The sequence below is a fragment of the Hemicordylus capensis genome, chromosome 5 (genome assembly GCF_027244095.1).
Source record: "Hemicordylus capensis ecotype Gifberg chromosome 5, rHemCap1.1.pri, whole genome shotgun sequence".
NCBI lineage: Eukaryota > Metazoa > Chordata > Lepidosauria > Squamata > Cordylidae > Hemicordylus > Hemicordylus capensis.
This window is the reverse complement of record NC_069661.1, coordinates 257,689,667-257,707,416: the sequence shown is the minus strand read 5'-3', so window position 1 is coordinate 257,707,416 and position 17,750 is coordinate 257,689,667. Positions and strand designations below refer to the sequence as shown.

The following is a 17,750-nucleotide window of genomic DNA, read 5'->3' as shown; positions in this document are numbered from 1 at the left end:
GAGGGTGAGGGTGAAACAGGATGCTGGACTAGATGGGCCTTGGGCCTGATCCAGCAGCCTGTTCTTATGTTCTTAATAACGAGTAAAAAGGTCACCGCTGAGGAACAGGAGAGCCGCCATTCATGTCTGTGCACCCAGATTGGCCTGTGTTATTATCCTCATAAGAACAGCCCTGCTGGATCAGGCCCAAAGAGGCCCACCTAGTCCAGCCTCCTGTTTCACACAGTGACTCACCAGATGCCCCTGGAAGCCACAGGCAGGAGTTGAGGGCAGGCCCTCCCTCCTGCTGTTATTCCCCTGCAACTGGTACTCAGAGGCATCCTGCCTTTGAGGCGGGAGGTGGCTTAAAGCCCTCCAACTAGTAGCCATTGATAGACCTCTCCTCCGTGAAGTGATCCAAACCCCTCTTCAAGCCATCCAGCTTGTTGGCTGTCACCACATCTTGTGGCAGAGAATTCCACAAGCTGATGATGCATTGTGTGAAAAAGTACCTCTGTTTCCTGATCCTAAATTTCCTGGCAATCAATTTCATGGGATGACCTCTGGTTCTAGTGTGATGTGTGAGAGAGAATTTCTCTCTCTCCACTTTCTCCACACCATGCATGATTTTATAGCCCTCTATCATGTCTCCCCGAAAGTTGTCTTTTTTCTAAACTAAAAAGCCCCAGGTGTTGTAGCCTTGCCTCGTAAGAAAGGTGCTCCAGGCCCCTGATCATCTTGGTTGCCCTCTTCTGCACCTTCTCCAGTTCAACAATGTCCTTTTTTAGATGTGGTGACCAGAATTGTACGCAGTACTCCAGGTGTGGCCGCATCATAGTTTTGTATCAGGGCATTATAATGTTAGCCTTTTTATTTTCAACCCCCTTCCTCATGATCCCTAGCCTGGAATTGGCCTTTTTCGCAGCTGCCGCACCTTGAGTCGACCCTCTCCCTCTCCCGGTCTTCTCCTTCCCCCGGATCTCTTGTAGTGGCTCTAGGCAGGCTGCACAGCTGCCGAGGAGCCTTCCTCGAAGAGGCACACGAGAGCCGCGCTGCCCCAATGCCTGCCCGAAGGCGCGCCGGAGCGGCGGCATCCTGAGAAGCGGAGCCGTGGAGCGCGCTGGCTGGCGGGGCAGGCGCGGCGCTCGGAGCTGCTGCCGCCGCCGCCGCCGCCGCCGCTGCCGGGAGGAGCCGCGGGCCCCGGCAGGCACGACGAGGAGGCGGGGCGGGTTGCCGGGAGACCGCGCTGTACACATTGCTGGGGCTGGAGGGGAGCTCCTGCCCGGCTGCCTCGCCCGGAGTGCGGCCCCCTTGCAGCTCCCGCGGGTGCCAGCGCTGGGGCCGCTTCGCTGCAGTCCGCCTCCTCCAGGTCGGTGCTGCGCCCACGCGCGACTCCAGCCGGCGCCTGCCTGCCTGCCTGCCTGCCTTCCTCTGCGCGTGTCTCGGTCGGCTGAGGAAGGACCGGAGCGGACCGGACCGGCGGCTGCTCCGCACCGCTGCCTCCCGAGAAGGTGGCCGGGCCCCTCTGGGCGCTCTCTCCCACGCGGGAGGGGGGCCTCCCCCGTCCGCAAGCCTTGCGCGGCTCCGGGGGCTGCGCTCTTTCCCCCGGCGGCTGGAGCGCCCGCCTCGCTGGTGCTGGTGGGGCTGGGGCGGGAGGGGGAGCCCAGTGCCTTTGGGGCTCTGGTGTGGTGCTGGTTTGCGGGCAGAGGAAGAGCGGCCCCGAGGAGGGGGCGGGAGCAGCCCTCCGCGCCGGCTGCCTCTCCAGAGGAAATGGCCTTGCAGCTTCGGGAGCGTCCTCGGTGCAGGCAGGCTCTCTTCCGACAAGGCGGGCCCGAGTCAGGTCACGAAGAGCGGCCGAGGTCATCCGTCTGCCGAGGCGAGGAGGGAGGAGGCGGCGGAGCGGGAGCCCGTTCTCCTGCGCGCGGGCGGGGATCGGGGCTGCAGGTATTCTTCCCTCCAGGTCTCTCCTGGCAGCGGCTGGTGGTGGTGGAGGGGGGAGGCTCCACGGCTCGGTTGGCCTCAGAGCCCGCCAAGGACTGAGAGCCTCGCTCCGTCCCTCCAGCTCTCTGCCTGCCCTGCTGCAACCAGTGGACGCCACTCAGGAGGTGCCCGGACCACGACTGCCCCCGCCCCGGTGGCTGACCCACATGAGCCAAGCATTCCTCTTCTGTATCTCCTGTGACTTTGCAATGCACCTGGAGGATCATGGCGTGCGCTTTCCCTGGTAGCAGCCCCTCACACAGCTGTCCCCACGGGCTCCTTGTCCGCTTGTGCGGATCCTGCACAAGCCTTGTCTTGAACCTTCCCGGTTCTCGTGTATGTGCGTGCTGGGCACGCACTCCAACTAGCCCCAGGCCCAGCACAAGGGCAGAGCAGAGTCGCCTTTGTTGTCCCTGATGGCCTAGCAACCGGGCCAGGCAGAGGAGGCAGCCTGCAGGATCCTGCCCAGAGACTGTCATCAGCCACTCTGGGATGTGTGGTCTGCGGTTTTGAACACCTTCAGGAAACTCCGTTAGCCCTGCTAACTAGGCAAAGAGACACCTATTAAAGTGGTGGTTCTCTTATATTGAGCAGGGGGAGAGCAACTGGCCCTCTCCAACCCCAGCACAGCATCCCTCTAGTGGCTGTTGCTGGTATCTGCCTTGCGTTTCTTTTTCAATCATGACCCCTTTGGGGACAGGTAGACATCTTCTTATGTATTTATTTTTCTATGTAAACCACTTTGTGAACTTTGGTTGAAGAGTGGTATATAAATATTCATAGCAGTAGTAGTAGTACTGTGTCTCCATGTGCCTTCTCTGATTGGGGGGTTGTTGGCCAGCAAAAAAACATAGACTGTGTTCCCTAGAATTGTGGGTGATATCTTCCGTGTCCATTCTTTCAGGTGCTCCATCCCTCCCTCCTTCCTCCTTCCTCTTGATCTGTTTCATGCTAGCTTTCCTTCTGTGTTAACTGATAATTTACTTCTCTGAGGATATGCCCACAATATACCAGTTTACATATTTTGATTGTCTGTATTATTTGTTTATATGTTTTTGCTTTTTGAAGGACTTCTCCGTTGTTCTGCTGGTCCATTTAATCCTGAGTATTCTTCTGAGATGCCACATCTTAAAGGCTTCCAGTTTCTTATGTGCTTCTTTCTTGATGGTCCGGGTTTCAGATCCATCCAGGAGAAGAGATCAAATGTAGCATTTTATCATTCTGATTCTGAGATGCAAATCTAGTTTAATCTCGCAGAGGAAAATCTTCATTTGGTTAAATTTTGTTTTTGCTTGTCTTTTGCAGCTTCGGGTTTCTTTTGTTTGGTCATCGTCATGATAAAGGTTTTTCCTTAGGTAACGGTATTTTTCTACTTGGTCTTGATTTTCATCATTGCATTGTTTTAGTCTTTCTGGCCTTTATTTTAAGGCCATTTCTTCACTTTTTGTTGTTATTTCTGTGACTAGGTTTTGTAAGTCTTCCTGGGAAGTAGCTAAAATGACTGTGTCATCAGCATAGCTTGTTAATGTTGATGCCATTTATTTTAATTCCCTCATCCCTTTTGGCTAAAGCATCTTGTATTATTTCCTCCTAATAGAGAAAATAATACAAGTACTAATACTACTACTATGAATATTTATATACTGCTCTTCAGCCAAAGTTCTCAAAGTGGTTTACATAGAAACATAAATAATACATACATAAGATAGCCACCTGTCCCCAAAGGGCTCACAATCAAAAATGAAACATAAGGCAGATACCAGCAACAGCCACTGGAGGGATGCTGTGCTGGGGATGGAGAGGGCCAGTTGCTCTCCCCCTGCTCAGTATAAGAGAACCACGACTTTAACAGGTATCTCTTTGCTCAGTTAGCGGGGAACTAACTACTACTAAAGCAGTGGTAGTAGAAACTAGCCCAAGAGCACATAAACATAGGGAACTCTCACCCCAATTGTAACTTCCTCTTTCTAGGAAGGAAATCCCTTTGAAGTCCAAGGCTGTGGCCGAAATCCAGGCTGCTGCGTCTTGTGGTCAGTATAAATGCCATTTATTTCCTGGCGTAAGCATAGAGAAATGGTTAGCTTCTATAGCACAAAACAGACTCAAGGAATGAAATTCAGTGACAAGATGAAGCTCTGCCAGAGGTTGGCCAGTGGCAGCATGTCATGAAACAACAACACAACATCAGTGCCAACAGCAAAATTAATGCACGCGACTGCTTCTGCCCTAGGCAGCCAAACTGTCACACATCCTGGTGAGAATAACAGCAATGTATTAACTTCAGTAGCCACCCATTCTAAACTCAGAGTGCTGCCAAACTGATGAGACGTCTTGCAGGGCAGAGTAAGCAAGAAATGGAAGGTTTGAGCTCAGGCGTGGCCAAGTCTCCCAAGGGCCTCAAAGCAGCCTTGGTCTCCTGTCTCACAGGGGGCACAAACCCTGCTGGAAGTTGCTCACGAGCATTAAAGTATATGCAGTACAGGGAGCAAATGCCTGCATGAAAAGAGTGGTGGCTGATTACATGGTTGGGGGCTCCTGCCCCAATCCCTGGTTGGCCCCCTGGAGCCAGCCTTCCTCCACAAGCTGTCACCTTTTCTGCTGTCCTGGCAGGCGCCGCCGTCCGCGCACCCCCCCAGGCACAGTCTCTTAAAAATATGCCCACTGCTTTGCCCAAATGTGGGGGCATCCATGGGGAGCTGCTGATATCCCCATGTCTCTCTGGCTGGAGCTGTGGTGCAGCAGAGGCAGCTTTGGGAAGAGCAGCTGTGCACTGGGCATGCCGGCAGAGAAGAGAAGGCCCAGTTGGGGTTTGAGTCTCTGTGTTGGATCCAGATTCCTGGGCTCAGCATTCATGAGCCCCTCTTCTGGAGGACTTCAGGCATTCCCGGGGTCTGCTCCCTGTGCCATGCAACTGCCCCTTGCCAAGGGTGATGGGTTTGCCGGCACGATAGCCAGCTTTTTGTGAGTGGAATCTAGGCCCACAGCAAGACCAAAGGATGCAGGAGGTTACACAGGGAGCTGCCTTATACCGGGGTCAGACCATTGGTCCATCTAGCTCAATATTGTCTACACTAGTCTCTCTAATGTTTCCGACAGGAATCTCTCCCAGCCCTGCCTGGAGAAGCTGCCAGGGATTGAAGCTGGGCCTTTCTGCAAGCCAAGAGGATGCTCTTCCACTGAGCTACTGCCCAATCTGTAGTTGGGGAGGAGAGCTGGTCTTGTGGCAGCAAAGCATGACCTGTCCCCTTAGCTAAGCAGGGTCCACCCTGGTTGCATATGAATGGGAGACTTGATGTGTGAACACTGCAAGATCTTCCCCTTCTTAGGGGATGGAGCTGCTCTGGGAAGAGCAGAAGGTCCCAAGTTCCCTCCCTGGCAGCATCTCCAAGATAGGGCTGAGAGAGACTTCTGCCTGCAACCTTGGAGAAGCCGCTGCCAGTCTGTGAAGACAATACTGAGCTAGATAGACCAATGGTCTGACTCAGTATATGGCAGCTTCCTATGTTCCTATGTGCTGGATCACCCGAGGTTGTTTGGAAATATAACACAAAGGAAGGTGTCTATGGCACCCACTCCCATTTGCTTCCAAAATGCAGTAGGCAGCTGTTCCCTTCCTGGTGGCCAGTGTGCCAGCACTATAGCCTTTTCCAAGAGAAGGCAATGGAACATGGGTGCACACTTGTGGCACGAGATAGACCAGCCACTGCTTGCTGAGCCACACTTCTAAGGAGTCCCATGCAAGGTGTCCCAGAGGAATTCCCTTATTATCGTTTCACTTCTCGGCCCCCCAGTTCTGTGGCTTGCTTAGCCAACTGGATGCATTGGCCCTCAGGTTTCTTCTCTTACTCTCCTTTCAGGGCTGGCAGTGGGATAGCAGCAGAAAATTATTGGACATGTCCACGGATGTATGGGTGGGGAGCTGGCGACCCCACCGGCCCAGGGGACCGATTGCTGCCCTCTACAGCAGCCCAGGGCCCAAATATGGGCTCCCGACAAATGTAGGTGAGAAAGCGTTGGGGGTCAGGCAGTGGGCACTTCGACAGGAGGTGAACCCACCAGGGTTGGGTATCTCCATCTCAGTCTGCCTGTGAACTTCCTTGCAGACAGTCACTGCCAATAGGGAGGGTGCTGCTGAGCAAGGTGGACCACTAACTCAATCAATGGTGGTTCTCTGCATAACGCTGTTTCTCTCTTTCTTCTGTCCCTCCCTCCCTCCTCCTCACAGGCTACCAGCAACATGACCCCTCTCGCTGCCGTGCCCCTGCGTACAGCTTTGGCACCCGTCGCTTCCAGGAGCAGGAGAGTTGCTCTCCTGGGCCAGGCTACCTCATTCCGGCCAACATGACCATGAGGGGCAAGGGCGGGATTCCTGCTTACTCCATCTATGGACGCCCAAGAGACATCATGGCTTTTTCTACTCCGGGGCCAGGTCAGTCTTGGGATCTGGGCACAGGAAGCCACCATGATGCCCTCCCGGTGGCGTGGGGGGAATGGGAAGGGCAGTTGGATTCCAGCCCCCCACAAACATGGATCAAGGCCAGGGAAACTCTGAGTGTGGTGATCATATGAAAATGGACGCATACCCCTTTGGCTAGATGTTGCCAGAGAGACTTGCAGCCTACTCCCATCGTGCATGCTTACATGGGAGTCAGCCCCACAGCATTCAGTAGGGCTTACTCCCTTGTAAATGTATTTAGGATGGCAGCCTCCGAGTTGTTGCTCTTTGGAGTTCATCCACATCCTCTTCTTAGTATGGCAGCCTGTAGAAAACCACAATGTTTGTTATTTCCTTCACGTTTTCTTTTCATCCAGACACTTTCTGTTGGGTCACCATGTTCTCTCTCTGGACTGTCTGATGTATAATGTGCCCCCGCCCCCGCTTTTGTTGCATTGATTCTTTTTGAAGGAGTTCTGTCTTCCAGTCCTGGGAGTCCTTCTGCCAAAGCCTCGCTGTACAGACCATGTCATAGTTGCCTTCCTGTTCAACAAGCTGATCTGGGTGATTTAATGCAGGGGTTCCCATTTCCAGTCTGTGGTCTTCCAGATGTTGCTGGACTACAACCCCCACCACCCCCACCCATAGTTCAATCAATCAATCTTTATTACGGTCTTAGACCAGCATAAAGTAAAAGGGTGATTACATAAAAGGACAAATGTTAAAAGCCTGTAGGTAAATGACTAAGTACAAGATACAAACCTATCTTAGGTCTACAAGTGACCAAAAGTAGAAGTGCAATTCAAAATAAGACTATAATTCTATTAAACACCTGTGGGTGCATATAACAGAAGCATGTATTTAAAAGCTATAAAAGAAAAAAATCAGGAGTAGGAATAAAATTAGGAGCATCATAAAAAGAGGTAAGAATGCTCTGTAAAGAGATAGTAAATAATACACTAAATGCATAAAGGGCTGAATGCCTGAGAAATGGTAAAAGGCATAAAAATGCATAAAAGGCATAGAGAGAGGGCATCAAATTGTAATGCGGTTACAAGACGTAAGAGAAGGCAGTTGTAGTCCGACAGCATCTGGAAGACCACAGGTTGGGAACCCCCGACTAAGTGTATAGAGAGATGGCAGGCAAGCCATGGGCCCGAGGCTTCAGTGCCCTGCTGCCGTTTCAAGAGGCGGCTGGCAAGGCGACCCTACCGCTCCTCCACTTCCTCCTGTAGTGCCCAAATCTCCCTCTCCAGTCTCTGCCTTCCTTTGGGCTTTGCCTTTGGGCTTCTCTCTCCACCCTGCCCAGGACTGAGCTTCAAGGCCTCCTGACTGGGTGTCTCGGGCTCCTGCCCAGCTGCTCCCCAGGCCTCGTGCAGCCCAGCTCCTCTCCTGCCAGGGGCGCCCTTGTCCACCCCCTTTCGGGTTCTGTGAAGCAATCTGTAGCCTGCGTCGTGAGTTCGGCCCCATTCTCTGCCCGGAAAGACTCCTGCCTCTTTCCTTTCCACAGGTTGCTATTCCCCAGAGAAATCTGGCCGGTGGGCCTTCGCCTCCGCTCCCGCCTACTCCCTGGCTTCACGGACAAAGGGGTTTGCGGATGACCATACACCAGGTGATTGGAAAGAGGGTGGAACAGGGCCCGGGAGATGGTTCCCCCCCCTTTCTCCTTGTATTCTGAAAAATCAGTTTAGCCCCCCTTGCTGGAATCAGTTTAGCTCCCCTTTCGGTGATGGATCCATTGAAGTGGCTGGATAGGAAGAAATGAACTTGCCTTGCACTGAATCAGGCCCTCGGTCCATCTAGCCCAGCAGTATCCCCCTCTGGGCGGGAACTTTTAAAAAATGAACTAGGGCTGCGGTTTGTCAGGTCTGCTTACGCTGCAGTGGGCCATCCAATGAAATGGGTTGGCAGGAGCTTTAGGACTGATAAAAGGAAGTCCGCCTTCACACAGTGCATACTTAATGTAGGAAGCCAGTGTTTCAAGGCCACTGGAGATGGCTTTAAAAGGGGACTCGATGGAGGACAGACCTACCAATAGCTTTTAGTCACGATGGCTAAATGGAACCTCCATGCTCAGAGGCAGTATATCTCTGAAAGGCAACTAGTGGGGAAAGCACCTCTTGCCATCCTAGGCAACTGCCTGCAGGTGCTGAGTAGCAAAGTCTTCCCTGCTGCCATCCCATGGACCTTTGGCCAGTCCCAGCTCTGAAGGCAGGCCCAGAGACTAGTGCCTGCAAATGGTTGGCACAGCCAGAGCCTTGGGGCCAAACTACAGGCAGCACTGAGCATATCACTGGCCCTGCGGTGCTCAGGGCCCCCTACAGATCTTGTGGGTGGGAGTCTAGCCCCCTCTGCAGGCTGTTCTCCAAGAAGAATTCTATTTGTGCCACTTTGCAGCCATTTGTGGACAAGGTAGCTGGCCACGACGAGTGAGGGCAGCTGAAGCAGGCCATGGTGGAAGGTTAGGACTGGAGGAGAGCTGGTCTGGTGGTAGCAAGCATGACCTGTCCCCTTTGCTAAGCAGGGTCTACCCTGGCTTATATCTGAATGGGAGACTACATGTGAGCACTGTAAGGCGGGAGAGACTCCCACCTGCAACCTTGGAGAAGCCGCTAGCAGTCTGTGTAGACATACTGATCTAGATGGACCTATGCTCTGACTCCTCCTCCTCTGAATATTTATATACCGCTCTTCAACCAAAGTTCTCAAAACGGTTTACACAGAAAAATAAATGCGTGAATAAGATGGCTGCCTGTCCTCAAAGGGATCACAATCTAAAAGGAATCATAAGGTAGACACCACGACCAGCCACTTGAGGGATGCTGTGCTGGGGCTGGATAGGACCAGTTGCTCTCCCCCTGCTAAATCTAAGAGACCCACCATTTTAATAGGTGTCTCTTTGCTAAGTTAGCAGGGACTCTGTCTATGGCGGATTCCTATGTTCCCATGACCCCGGGATGTGTGTGTCACGGAGCAGGAAGTGGGGTCGGTTGAGCCCGGAGGCCCCCACGCTTCCCACTGGAGACTCTCCATGGTCTCCTCTGGCCTCACAGAAGCCCTTCCAGACTTTCTGGCTGCCCAAAGAAAAGATCGTTCTTCTCATTCTCTCTCTCCCAGGTGACTTCCCTGGGTTAGGGAGGCAGAAAATCCTGCTAGCCTTGAACTCCTGGTTTTTATCTATGTGCTTCTGAGTTTTCACTGATTCCCTCCTCTCCACACCAGGGCCAGCGGCCTATGGGCTCCCTCCCATGCTGGGGCCCAATGTGGTCAACAAGAGCTCAGCTCCCAACCACTCCATCTTTGGACGCAACATGATTGGAAGCTTTTACGAGGACCTCTCCAAGGTGAGCGGTGGGCCTGTCCAGCTATGAGACTCTGGGAGAGGTGGGTTTCCCTCCTGGCTTGGGAGGTGGCTTCATGATGAAAGCAAAACCAAGAAAACTAGAGGAGCTATTTCAATATGTCCAATGACTTAGATCACATTCCGAAATACAATTGCTTGAATTATCCTTATTTTAATACAAATCTTTATTATCCCATTCTGTTTGTAAAGTCTAGTCTGGTGACAACAGTGCCAAAGTTTGTGAGGCCAGTGGGTAAGAATATTTAGGCACTCAGGTTTAGCACAGTTCACCTTCTTTCCCCTGCAAAGGGGCGGAGCTCTTTCCAAGGGCTCTTTTTCAATTCAGCAGCTCAGGTGTTGCAACCTCTACTTTAGCTGGCCTTCGGCTGAGCTGAACTGCAAAGTGCATCGCCTTAACTGAGCAAGGCCAGTTCTTGGAAAGCTTGCCTCAGCTGCAAATTTCAATTCTGCTCAGGACAACTTTGTGAGCAGAGTGCAGAGAGCAAGGTTGCGCCTGCTGTCCCGCTCCCAACTTCCTTGTGTTCATAGACGCTTAGGCCAAAGAGGGCAGCGAGGCAGGGGAGATCCCAGGGGATGCCAGGAGGGGAGGACGTATTGGGTGGTGAAGGACCTGCTTGTCGTGACCCTTGGCCCTCCTTGTGCGGCAGACCCCAGGGCCCTGCAACTACCACTTGGTGGATCCCAGCATCTACAAGAACCGCCCGCCCCAATACAGCATGCTGGCGCGCAATGTGCCTCCAGGAGACAACACTCTCAAGCCGGGCCCGGGAGCCTACAGCCCAGAGAAGGTGAGGGGTGTGTGTGTGGAGTTGCCCTGCCCCCTGGATTTTAAGCACCTCACCCAGCTTGCTTTGCCCACCCAGATTTCAGCTTTCATTTTTTAAAAAGCTAAGCTCTAGCCCTTATAGAAGTGGAGTGATGGAGCAAAACGTGCAGTCCCTCTTCTGCTCAGAAATTATTTTCCAGCCAATTACATAATGATTTGGAAAGCCAGAAGATGGCAACCCTAAGGGCGGGGCACAGAGAGGCTTGGTGGGGCTTGCTTGTGAGGCGTGTGTGTGCGTGCACACATGTGGGGGGCAGTTCTGCAGCAGGAGTGTGAATGTTATGGGGTGGCAGGGCAGGGGAGGTGCCGTGTGCCCCAACATCAGAGCTGGAAGGGGTTAAGCAGCCCCCCCCACACACACTTCCTGTCACCTCTGCAGACGTGGGATTGGTAGCATGTGGTTCTGGGTGGAACGTCCAGCCCCACCCAGAGAGAGCTCGCTCAGAACCATTTCTGTCCTTGCAAAGGCGATAAAAAGTGGTGTCAGAACTGCAGAGAAGAGGGCCAGTTTGCGTATGGTGTGTGTTAGGTATGAGTGGAAATAGGCCAAGGATGTGTCCCCCAGATTGGCTGGCTGGGTCGATGGCTCTCTTCAGGGACGCATCCAAAGGCTCTGTTCACTGGGGCTGCCTGTTCTCTCACCTCCGTCTGCATCGGTCGGTCCTGCTCTTCTCTCCTCTCCCCTGCAGTACATCCAGCACCGTGGCTTGACCTTCGGGATCCGCCACTCCGACTACGTGGCTCCGCTCATCGTGGATGTGGCCGAATGAGCCAGCCCCATCGGCAGGGATGGGCTAGTCAAGAAGAAATGTCCGCCTGGAAATGCTTGGATCTCCCCAGGAGGGGGTGTTGGCAGCTTTGGGCATGTGGGAGGGGGGTGGATTCACCAGGGCACACAGGGCGCCCCCCCCGGACTCCCTGGGGAGATGAGGAAGGTGCAGCACCTCCAGATTTCCCCCAGATTCTCTGGCTCGATTGCACCTTGGTAAGTGGCTACCTCACAACTGTTTTGGAAGGTCGGGTGGCCGAGGCAAGGCCAGGGTGCCTGAGGATTCCCTTTCACTGCTTCGTGGAGGCTCAAGACCTCTGTGCCCCCAAGGCAGAGTGCCAAATGCCGCTTTCCCATGCACACCCTCCTCCCCCTCCTCCCCTTTTTGTGTTTAAGGGGGGAGGGGGCAGGCGGGCATCCTGTGTCACTGGCACCCCCAAAACCTGCTGCCTGAGGTGACTGCCTCACCGCGCCACATAGAAGGGTTGTCCCTGAAGAGTGGGGAAAGAATCTACTGGAGGGAGAATCAGTCTCAGTGGGTGGGTTGGGGGTCAAGGAGGCCTGGTTTCCCATCCTGATCGCCCATCCTTAGGGCTGTGTGTGCTTTTAAAAAAATAAATAAAGGTCCTGCACTCCGAAAAGCAGAATTTTGTGACCTGTGGGAATTGTGTAAACTAGACACATTTGCAGAGCATTTCTAATTCTAAGCCACACTCTCTGACCACTGGAAATCTTAGCCAGCCCATCTTCTGGCTTCTGAGGCTTGGCTTGCCAGGCCCGATTTTTGTTGATCGTGAGAATAACCCCAGAGTTTTGCAAGAAGAAGGGCTAGAGCAGGGATAGGGAGCCTTGGTTCTCCAGCTGTTGTTGAACTACAACTCCCACCAGCCCCAGCCCCAATAAATTGCAGGTTACCTGGGCTGGAAGCTTGGTACTTTTTCAATGGGTAGCTGAGGTCCTTAGGAAACTGGACTTTGAGTCAAGGCCACAGTCTACACTTGTGGCTGTGCAGAATCACAGCAGGTGCACAGCCTTCACTATACAACCATTACTCGAGTGGTTAACTTTGTATACCTAGAGCTGGGACACAAGCCTGGTCCACCCTGGTCTGTGTAGTGTTCCTGAATGATGGTGGCCCTCTTGGCCTCAACGCCTCAACAAAGGAGTTTCCCAGAGTTCTTCCAATGCTGATTGGTTCTTCTGGATAAGAAGCTCTTCCACATGTTCACCCACACAGCATTCCCCTCTTTACTGCTGGAGATGGCTGGACCTACTTGGTGCTACTCTGGAAAAAAGAAGACGTTGAGCAGTGCTGGATTGTCCCTTTTCGGTGGAGATACTGGGGCGTGAACCTGGGAAGTCTGGACTCAGCCACTGAGGCTGTTCTTATGATCGGCCAAAACCAGGCTAAGGAAGCCAAGCCCAGTCTTGGCGGATCATAAAGGCCACCAGGATTGTGCCTGATCATGGAGGCAAATCGCACAAAGAGGCCAGCCTCTTAAACAGGGTTAAGGGGACGAGCGCTCCTTTAGCCCCATTTTTTTATCGTCTTTTTTTATCGCACTGGCAGCTTGCAGCCAGGGCTGGAAGACAGCAGGGCCCCCACCTGACGCCGGAGGAATACCCACAATGCACCATGCATTTGTACAGTGCATCATGGGATTTCTGAGGGTCAGACAATGCACCCCAGCCCCCAATCCTCCATGTTGTTAGAGGAGGCAGCTTCACGTCTGGGCTTGTGATCTCTGTGCCCAGAGCAATGATGGTCTGTGGGGAGCCTTCCTCCTTGCGTGCCCTTGGGGGCAATTCCTCACTGCCATGACTCCTACCAGAGCCAGAGGAGAAGGGGGGAGTTCACTGGGGTGAATCCTTGACTGCAAGAGAGTCACAGTAGGCTGCCACCATCCACTTTGCTTTAATGTGGGACAAGCGAGTCTCTCCATATAAGATTCCTGGTGGTGGGTGAGTAAAGAGCTGGATGGAAACCCTCCCAAGAAGGACTGAGCAGTCCTAGGCCCCCAAAGGTGTGTGACGAAGGCAGTCCCAAAATGAAGAGTAGCACACTTCACCAACAAGGGTTTATTAGATTAAGATAAAGACAAGAGTATGCAACAACAATAATTGTCTCTTCATAAAGCAGCTTGCAAGAGAGTTCCCATTAACCAGGCAACTCAGATCTTAAGATCTTGTAATGCTGTGGCTGATTTTTTTTTAAGAGTACTTGCCTAAAGAAATATTGCTTCTGCTCTTTAAGCAATGTTGCATATTGGAGTGTACTTGTTTGGAACTTCACCCTAGATTTTTTAGTATAGTTGGCAAGTAATCTGCTATTCACGAGACAATATTAGCATATATAGAGTAGAGTAACAGATCACTTTTTAAAGAATTGGGCAAAGTTCAGACACAGCTCAGTCACAACTAAGCCTCACTGAAAGCGTTGGGATGAAATTTAGTAGTGCCTCACCTTTGCTGGCTTGTGCCTATTTTCTGTTTTAAACTCACTTGTTAAAACTGGAACGTGCTTTACAGGAACGAAGTTTCTGGAGATTCCATGGCTTAAGTTGCACCTTGTTTAATGCTTAGGCACTTGGATTTGGCGAGCTAGAATATGCCAGCCCTATTTCTAGTGCACAGCCAGCTGAGCTGGACATGCACCTGTACCCTCGAGTTTGGAACCAGAGCATAGTGTATTCAAGGTATGCCTTGGGGGTTTGCCACTTGTTTGGGGTACTTTGGAGGCAACAGGGTTTTATTGCCTCCTCAGGTACACCCATCTCTCATGCACAGCTAGTCGCTGCACTCCTGGAAGCCACGCTGCTCCCTTCTGCACTTGCTGTTGGATACTGTCGTGCTCACACTTTCTCTAATGCTCCCGTTGCGAAAGGAAACTGGCATGCATACCAGGGCCCGCTAGGTCTGCAAGTAGTACTGGCTGCTCAGCTCCTGGAGCTCCCTTCTCCTTCTGAATGGACCTCCCTACAGCGGGCCATTTCCCTGGGGGAACACCCCCGCTGGGAGCACACTGGCTGTACTTCTGCCCCAGGTGGCACCTGGCACCATCCTGATGGCCGTGCTGTGGCTCCACGTGCCCTAGTTCAGCATTTGGTTCATGTGGCACCACCAGGGGCCCCACATGAACAAAGGGGTGGTTGTATTTTGGTGTGCTCCCTTCACCAGCATTGAGGCCCAGTGTGTCTGCTAATCCTGCGCCATGTTATCATCCTCAGAGTTCAGCCTCCGTGGAAAGAAGGCACTTGGACCTGAAAGCCAGGCCAGCTATGACTGTCAAGGATACTGGCTTGCCCTGGCCAGATGCCCTGCCTGACATCGACATGCCCCTTCCTCGCAAAAACACTCCTAATAGGAACCATGGCCTTACTCATAGGAAGGCCGCCAAGGGTGGGAATTGAACCCAGGGTAAAGGCAGGACAGGACAGCCTGGCCCAGCTGGACCAAGACAGAGTAAGCTGCTGTGTGAACTGAACCGAGTGCCAAGGCCTGCCGTTGCTTGCAGCCTGGAGACTGGGTCCTGGTGAGGAAATCCAAGCACAGGAAATGGTCTGGCCCCAAGGTGTGCAGGTCCTTCCAGGTGTGGTTAACGGCCCGGAAAGTGGTCAAGTGCGAAGGAAAGACTACCTGGACTCACGCATCCCACTGCAGAAAGGGGCCTGCCCCCATCCAGAAGGCTACAGACCCGAAGAAGGACTGGCAACCGTATGGCCAGAATAACCTCCAGCATGACGGAGATCCTGGTGATCCTGGGACTGTTTAGAGCTGCTGTTGGTGCACTAAACAGTGCACTACGGAGAAAATGGCCTACAGGCTCTGAGTGGGCAGAGGGCACAGCCTCTAGCCTCCTCCCTTACCACCCACCCCAACTTTACTTTAAACAAGCAAAGCCTTCAGCCAGCCATCGCCTTCAGCCCAGTAGTCCAGCAGTAGCAGCCGATTGTGTCTGTTCTGTAGCAGCCTACAGGCTCTGAGTGGGCACAGACTCTAGCCTCCGCCCTTACCACCCACCCCCCTCTGCTGAAGTCAGCCCAGCCTGACTTTTCATTTTCAGTGACAAACCATGAATCCATTCTCATTTGCTACCAGAGAATCTACTTCTGCCCCCCAAACCACCTTTCTGCCCCGAATCTGCCCCAAAGACATGCCAACTTCAAACATTCTTTAAAAATCACCCCTTTGCCCAATTACTTTGAAATTTGGGCGGTAGTTTCTACCCATTGGGCATGACCCCCCCCCCACTCCTTTTGCCCCAGGACCCTCTTTTTTTGATCCGAATCTATTTGGATTTGGAAAATTTGGGTACAAATTGAATCTGGGGTGATTCACTTGTGTGTGTGTGTGTGTGTGTGTGTCAGATTCAGACCCAAAACAAATCGGCGGTCTTTTGATTCAGGTACAAATTGAAACAAAAAAATCAATTCATGCACATCCCAATTATATACAGTGTTTCCCCTCTAACAAAGCCACCTTAAGTGTCACAGTGGGGAAATGCTTGACTAACAAGCAGAAGGTTGCCAGTTCAAATCTCAGCTGGTGCTATATTGGGCAGCACCGATATAGGAAAATGCTGAAAGGCATTTTCTCATACTGCACAGGAGGAGGCAATGGTAAACTCCTCCTGTATTCTACCAAAGAAAACATCAGGGCTCTCTGAGCGCCAGGAGTTGAAATCGACTTGACAGCACACTTTACCTTTACCCCTCTAACGGATTCCCAGATGTTGTTGACTACAACTCCCATCATCCCCAAGCAAAGGCTATTGCAGCTGAGAGTTGTAGTCAACAACATCTGGGAATCCCTGTTAGAGGGGACACTGCTTATATACTCTATATCCACCCATAATTGCGGCTTTCTTTCCTCGTGATGGACAGCCCAGCATGTAGTAAATATGCTGTAAATATGCTTAATAAAGCTTTGAATCTGATGGGACGGTGTGGCCCCTGCTTACTAAAGAACCCCCTGGGAGTAAATTTTCTCCATCACCCTTAGGAACACCGGAAACTGCCATATACAGAGTCAGACCATTGGTCCATCTAGCTCAGTATTGTCTTCACAGACTGGCAGCAGGGGCTTCTCCAAGGCTGCAGGCAGGAATCTCTCTCAGTCGTACCTTGGAGATGCTGCCAGGGAGGGAACTTGGAACCTTCTGCTCTTCCCAGAGTGGCTTCATCCCCTGAGGGGAATCTCTTCCAGTGCTCACACATCAAGTCTCCCATTCAGATGCAACCAGGGAAGACCCTGCTTAGCTATGGGGACCCGTCATGCTTGTGACCACAAGAGCAGCTCTCCTCTCCCGACCAGCTTCCAACAAGGCCTCCTCCGGACTCCCTCCCAAACCTGCTACCTGAGATACCTTTAACTCAGGGCTGCACAACTCAAATGCCCTAGTGGGCCGGAACCATCCTCTACTTGGCGTGCAGGGGCCGAGGTCCATTTTTAGCACATTACATAAAAATAAAAATATTATTAGTTACTTGTGGATCTATTCCCTCTGTCAATAGTTTCAACCAAGGATAGTGGCCAGAGAGTAGGTCCTGTCCCTGCTCAACCACTGGGGCCCCTAGAGTGCCTGCCAGCCCCAAACAAAGCCCAAGTCCTCTCCTCTCCCTAAATCGTTGCTGCTTTCAGGCTGCAATCCTAGGCATGCTTACTCAGAAGTAAACCTCACTGGGTACACCATGGAACATATTTCTAAGAAAACATGCATAAGATGGCACTATTAGGCAGTTTCCAGCTCCTGTGTTGCTGCAGGATACCTGAGGGCCAGTAAAACAGTCCCAGTGGGCCAAATCTGGCACCCAGGCCTTATGCTTGTCCGCATTAGTTGAACCTGGGACCTTCAGGCCGGTAAGAGCAGCTGGCCCTCCTCCGTCAGGATCACCAGGGCCTGGGTAATAATTAATAGGAAGGCTTAATCAGCAGCCCTAACCCAAGGAGAGCAAAATGCATGCAGAAGGGAGTCCAGAAGGAGCGTGAGCTGGACCGGCAATTGGGCAGGGGCGGCCTTTCCTTGGCAAGTGACTTGGAGAGACGAGGCTGCTGCAAGGAGAAGGGTGGGCTACTGAGGCAAGATGCAGGGCATCCCTGTTACCTGGGAGACCCCAGTTACCACAAACCAGACAGACAAGGATGATTGAAGGAAGCAATAGTCACCATTTATGGAACCAAAACCAGCGCTGGTGGCTCTTTCCGGTGCCTCCCGGCCGACCAGGAAAGACGCGCCAAATACCCAGTGCCTTGGGGTTTTATACCTTGGCATTGTTACACAGCTGGGCGTCCCCCATTCAGCCCGAGGGACCAATTAATTCATTACATTTACACATGTGTTTGCCTTGAGGCGGGACTTTGCCCTAAGTTTCGGTTCTTCAGCAGACAGATAAGCAAA

The 17,750-nt window shown here is 52.5% G+C and overlaps 1 protein-coding gene across 7 annotated transcripts; it reads left to right on the top strand.

Annotated features, from left to right (window-relative positions):
• Positions 1-1,211: 1,211 nt before the first annotated feature.
• On the top strand, positions 1,212-11,994 carry LOC128328554 (outer dense fiber protein 3-like). Of its 7 annotated transcripts, none has more exons than XM_053258643.1 (9): positions 1,212-1,348; positions 3,265-3,314; positions 3,931-3,989; positions 5,817-5,961; positions 6,185-6,388; positions 7,905-8,006; positions 9,617-9,738; positions 10,406-10,546; positions 11,274-11,994. In XM_053258643.1, the coding sequence occupies exons 4-9, from the start codon at positions 5,853-5,855 to the stop codon at positions 11,352-11,354; spliced, it is 759 nt and encodes a 252-aa protein (XP_053114618.1). In that variant the 5' UTR covers positions 1,212-1,348; positions 3,265-3,314; positions 3,931-3,989; positions 5,817-5,852; the 3' UTR covers positions 11,355-11,994. The 7 variants fall into 7 exon arrangements, with proteins under 7 accessions (XP_053114618.1, XP_053114621.1, XP_053114622.1 ...); XM_053258644.1 differs by lacking the exon at positions 1,212-1,348 and adding an exon at positions 1,420-1,490; XM_053258642.1 differs by lacking the exon at positions 1,212-1,348 and adding an exon at positions 1,825-1,923.
• The last annotated feature ends 5,756 nt before the right edge of the window (positions 11,995-17,750 follow it).

Excerpts from the sequence above, each read along its gene's own strand:
- LOC128328554 (XM_053258643.1), top strand. The coding sequence starts at position 5,853 with ATGTCCACGGATGTATGGGTGGGGAGCTGGCGACCCCACCGGCCCAGG. Across the intron at positions 6,389-7,904 it reads TTTTTCTACTCCGGGGCCAG|GTTGCTATTCCCCAGAGAAA; the intron begins GTCAGTCTTGGG and ends TCCTTTCCACAG. Across the intron at positions 8,007-9,616 it reads TGCGGATGACCATACACCAG|GGCCAGCGGCCTATGGGCTC; the intron begins GTGATTGGAAAG and ends TCTCCACACCAG.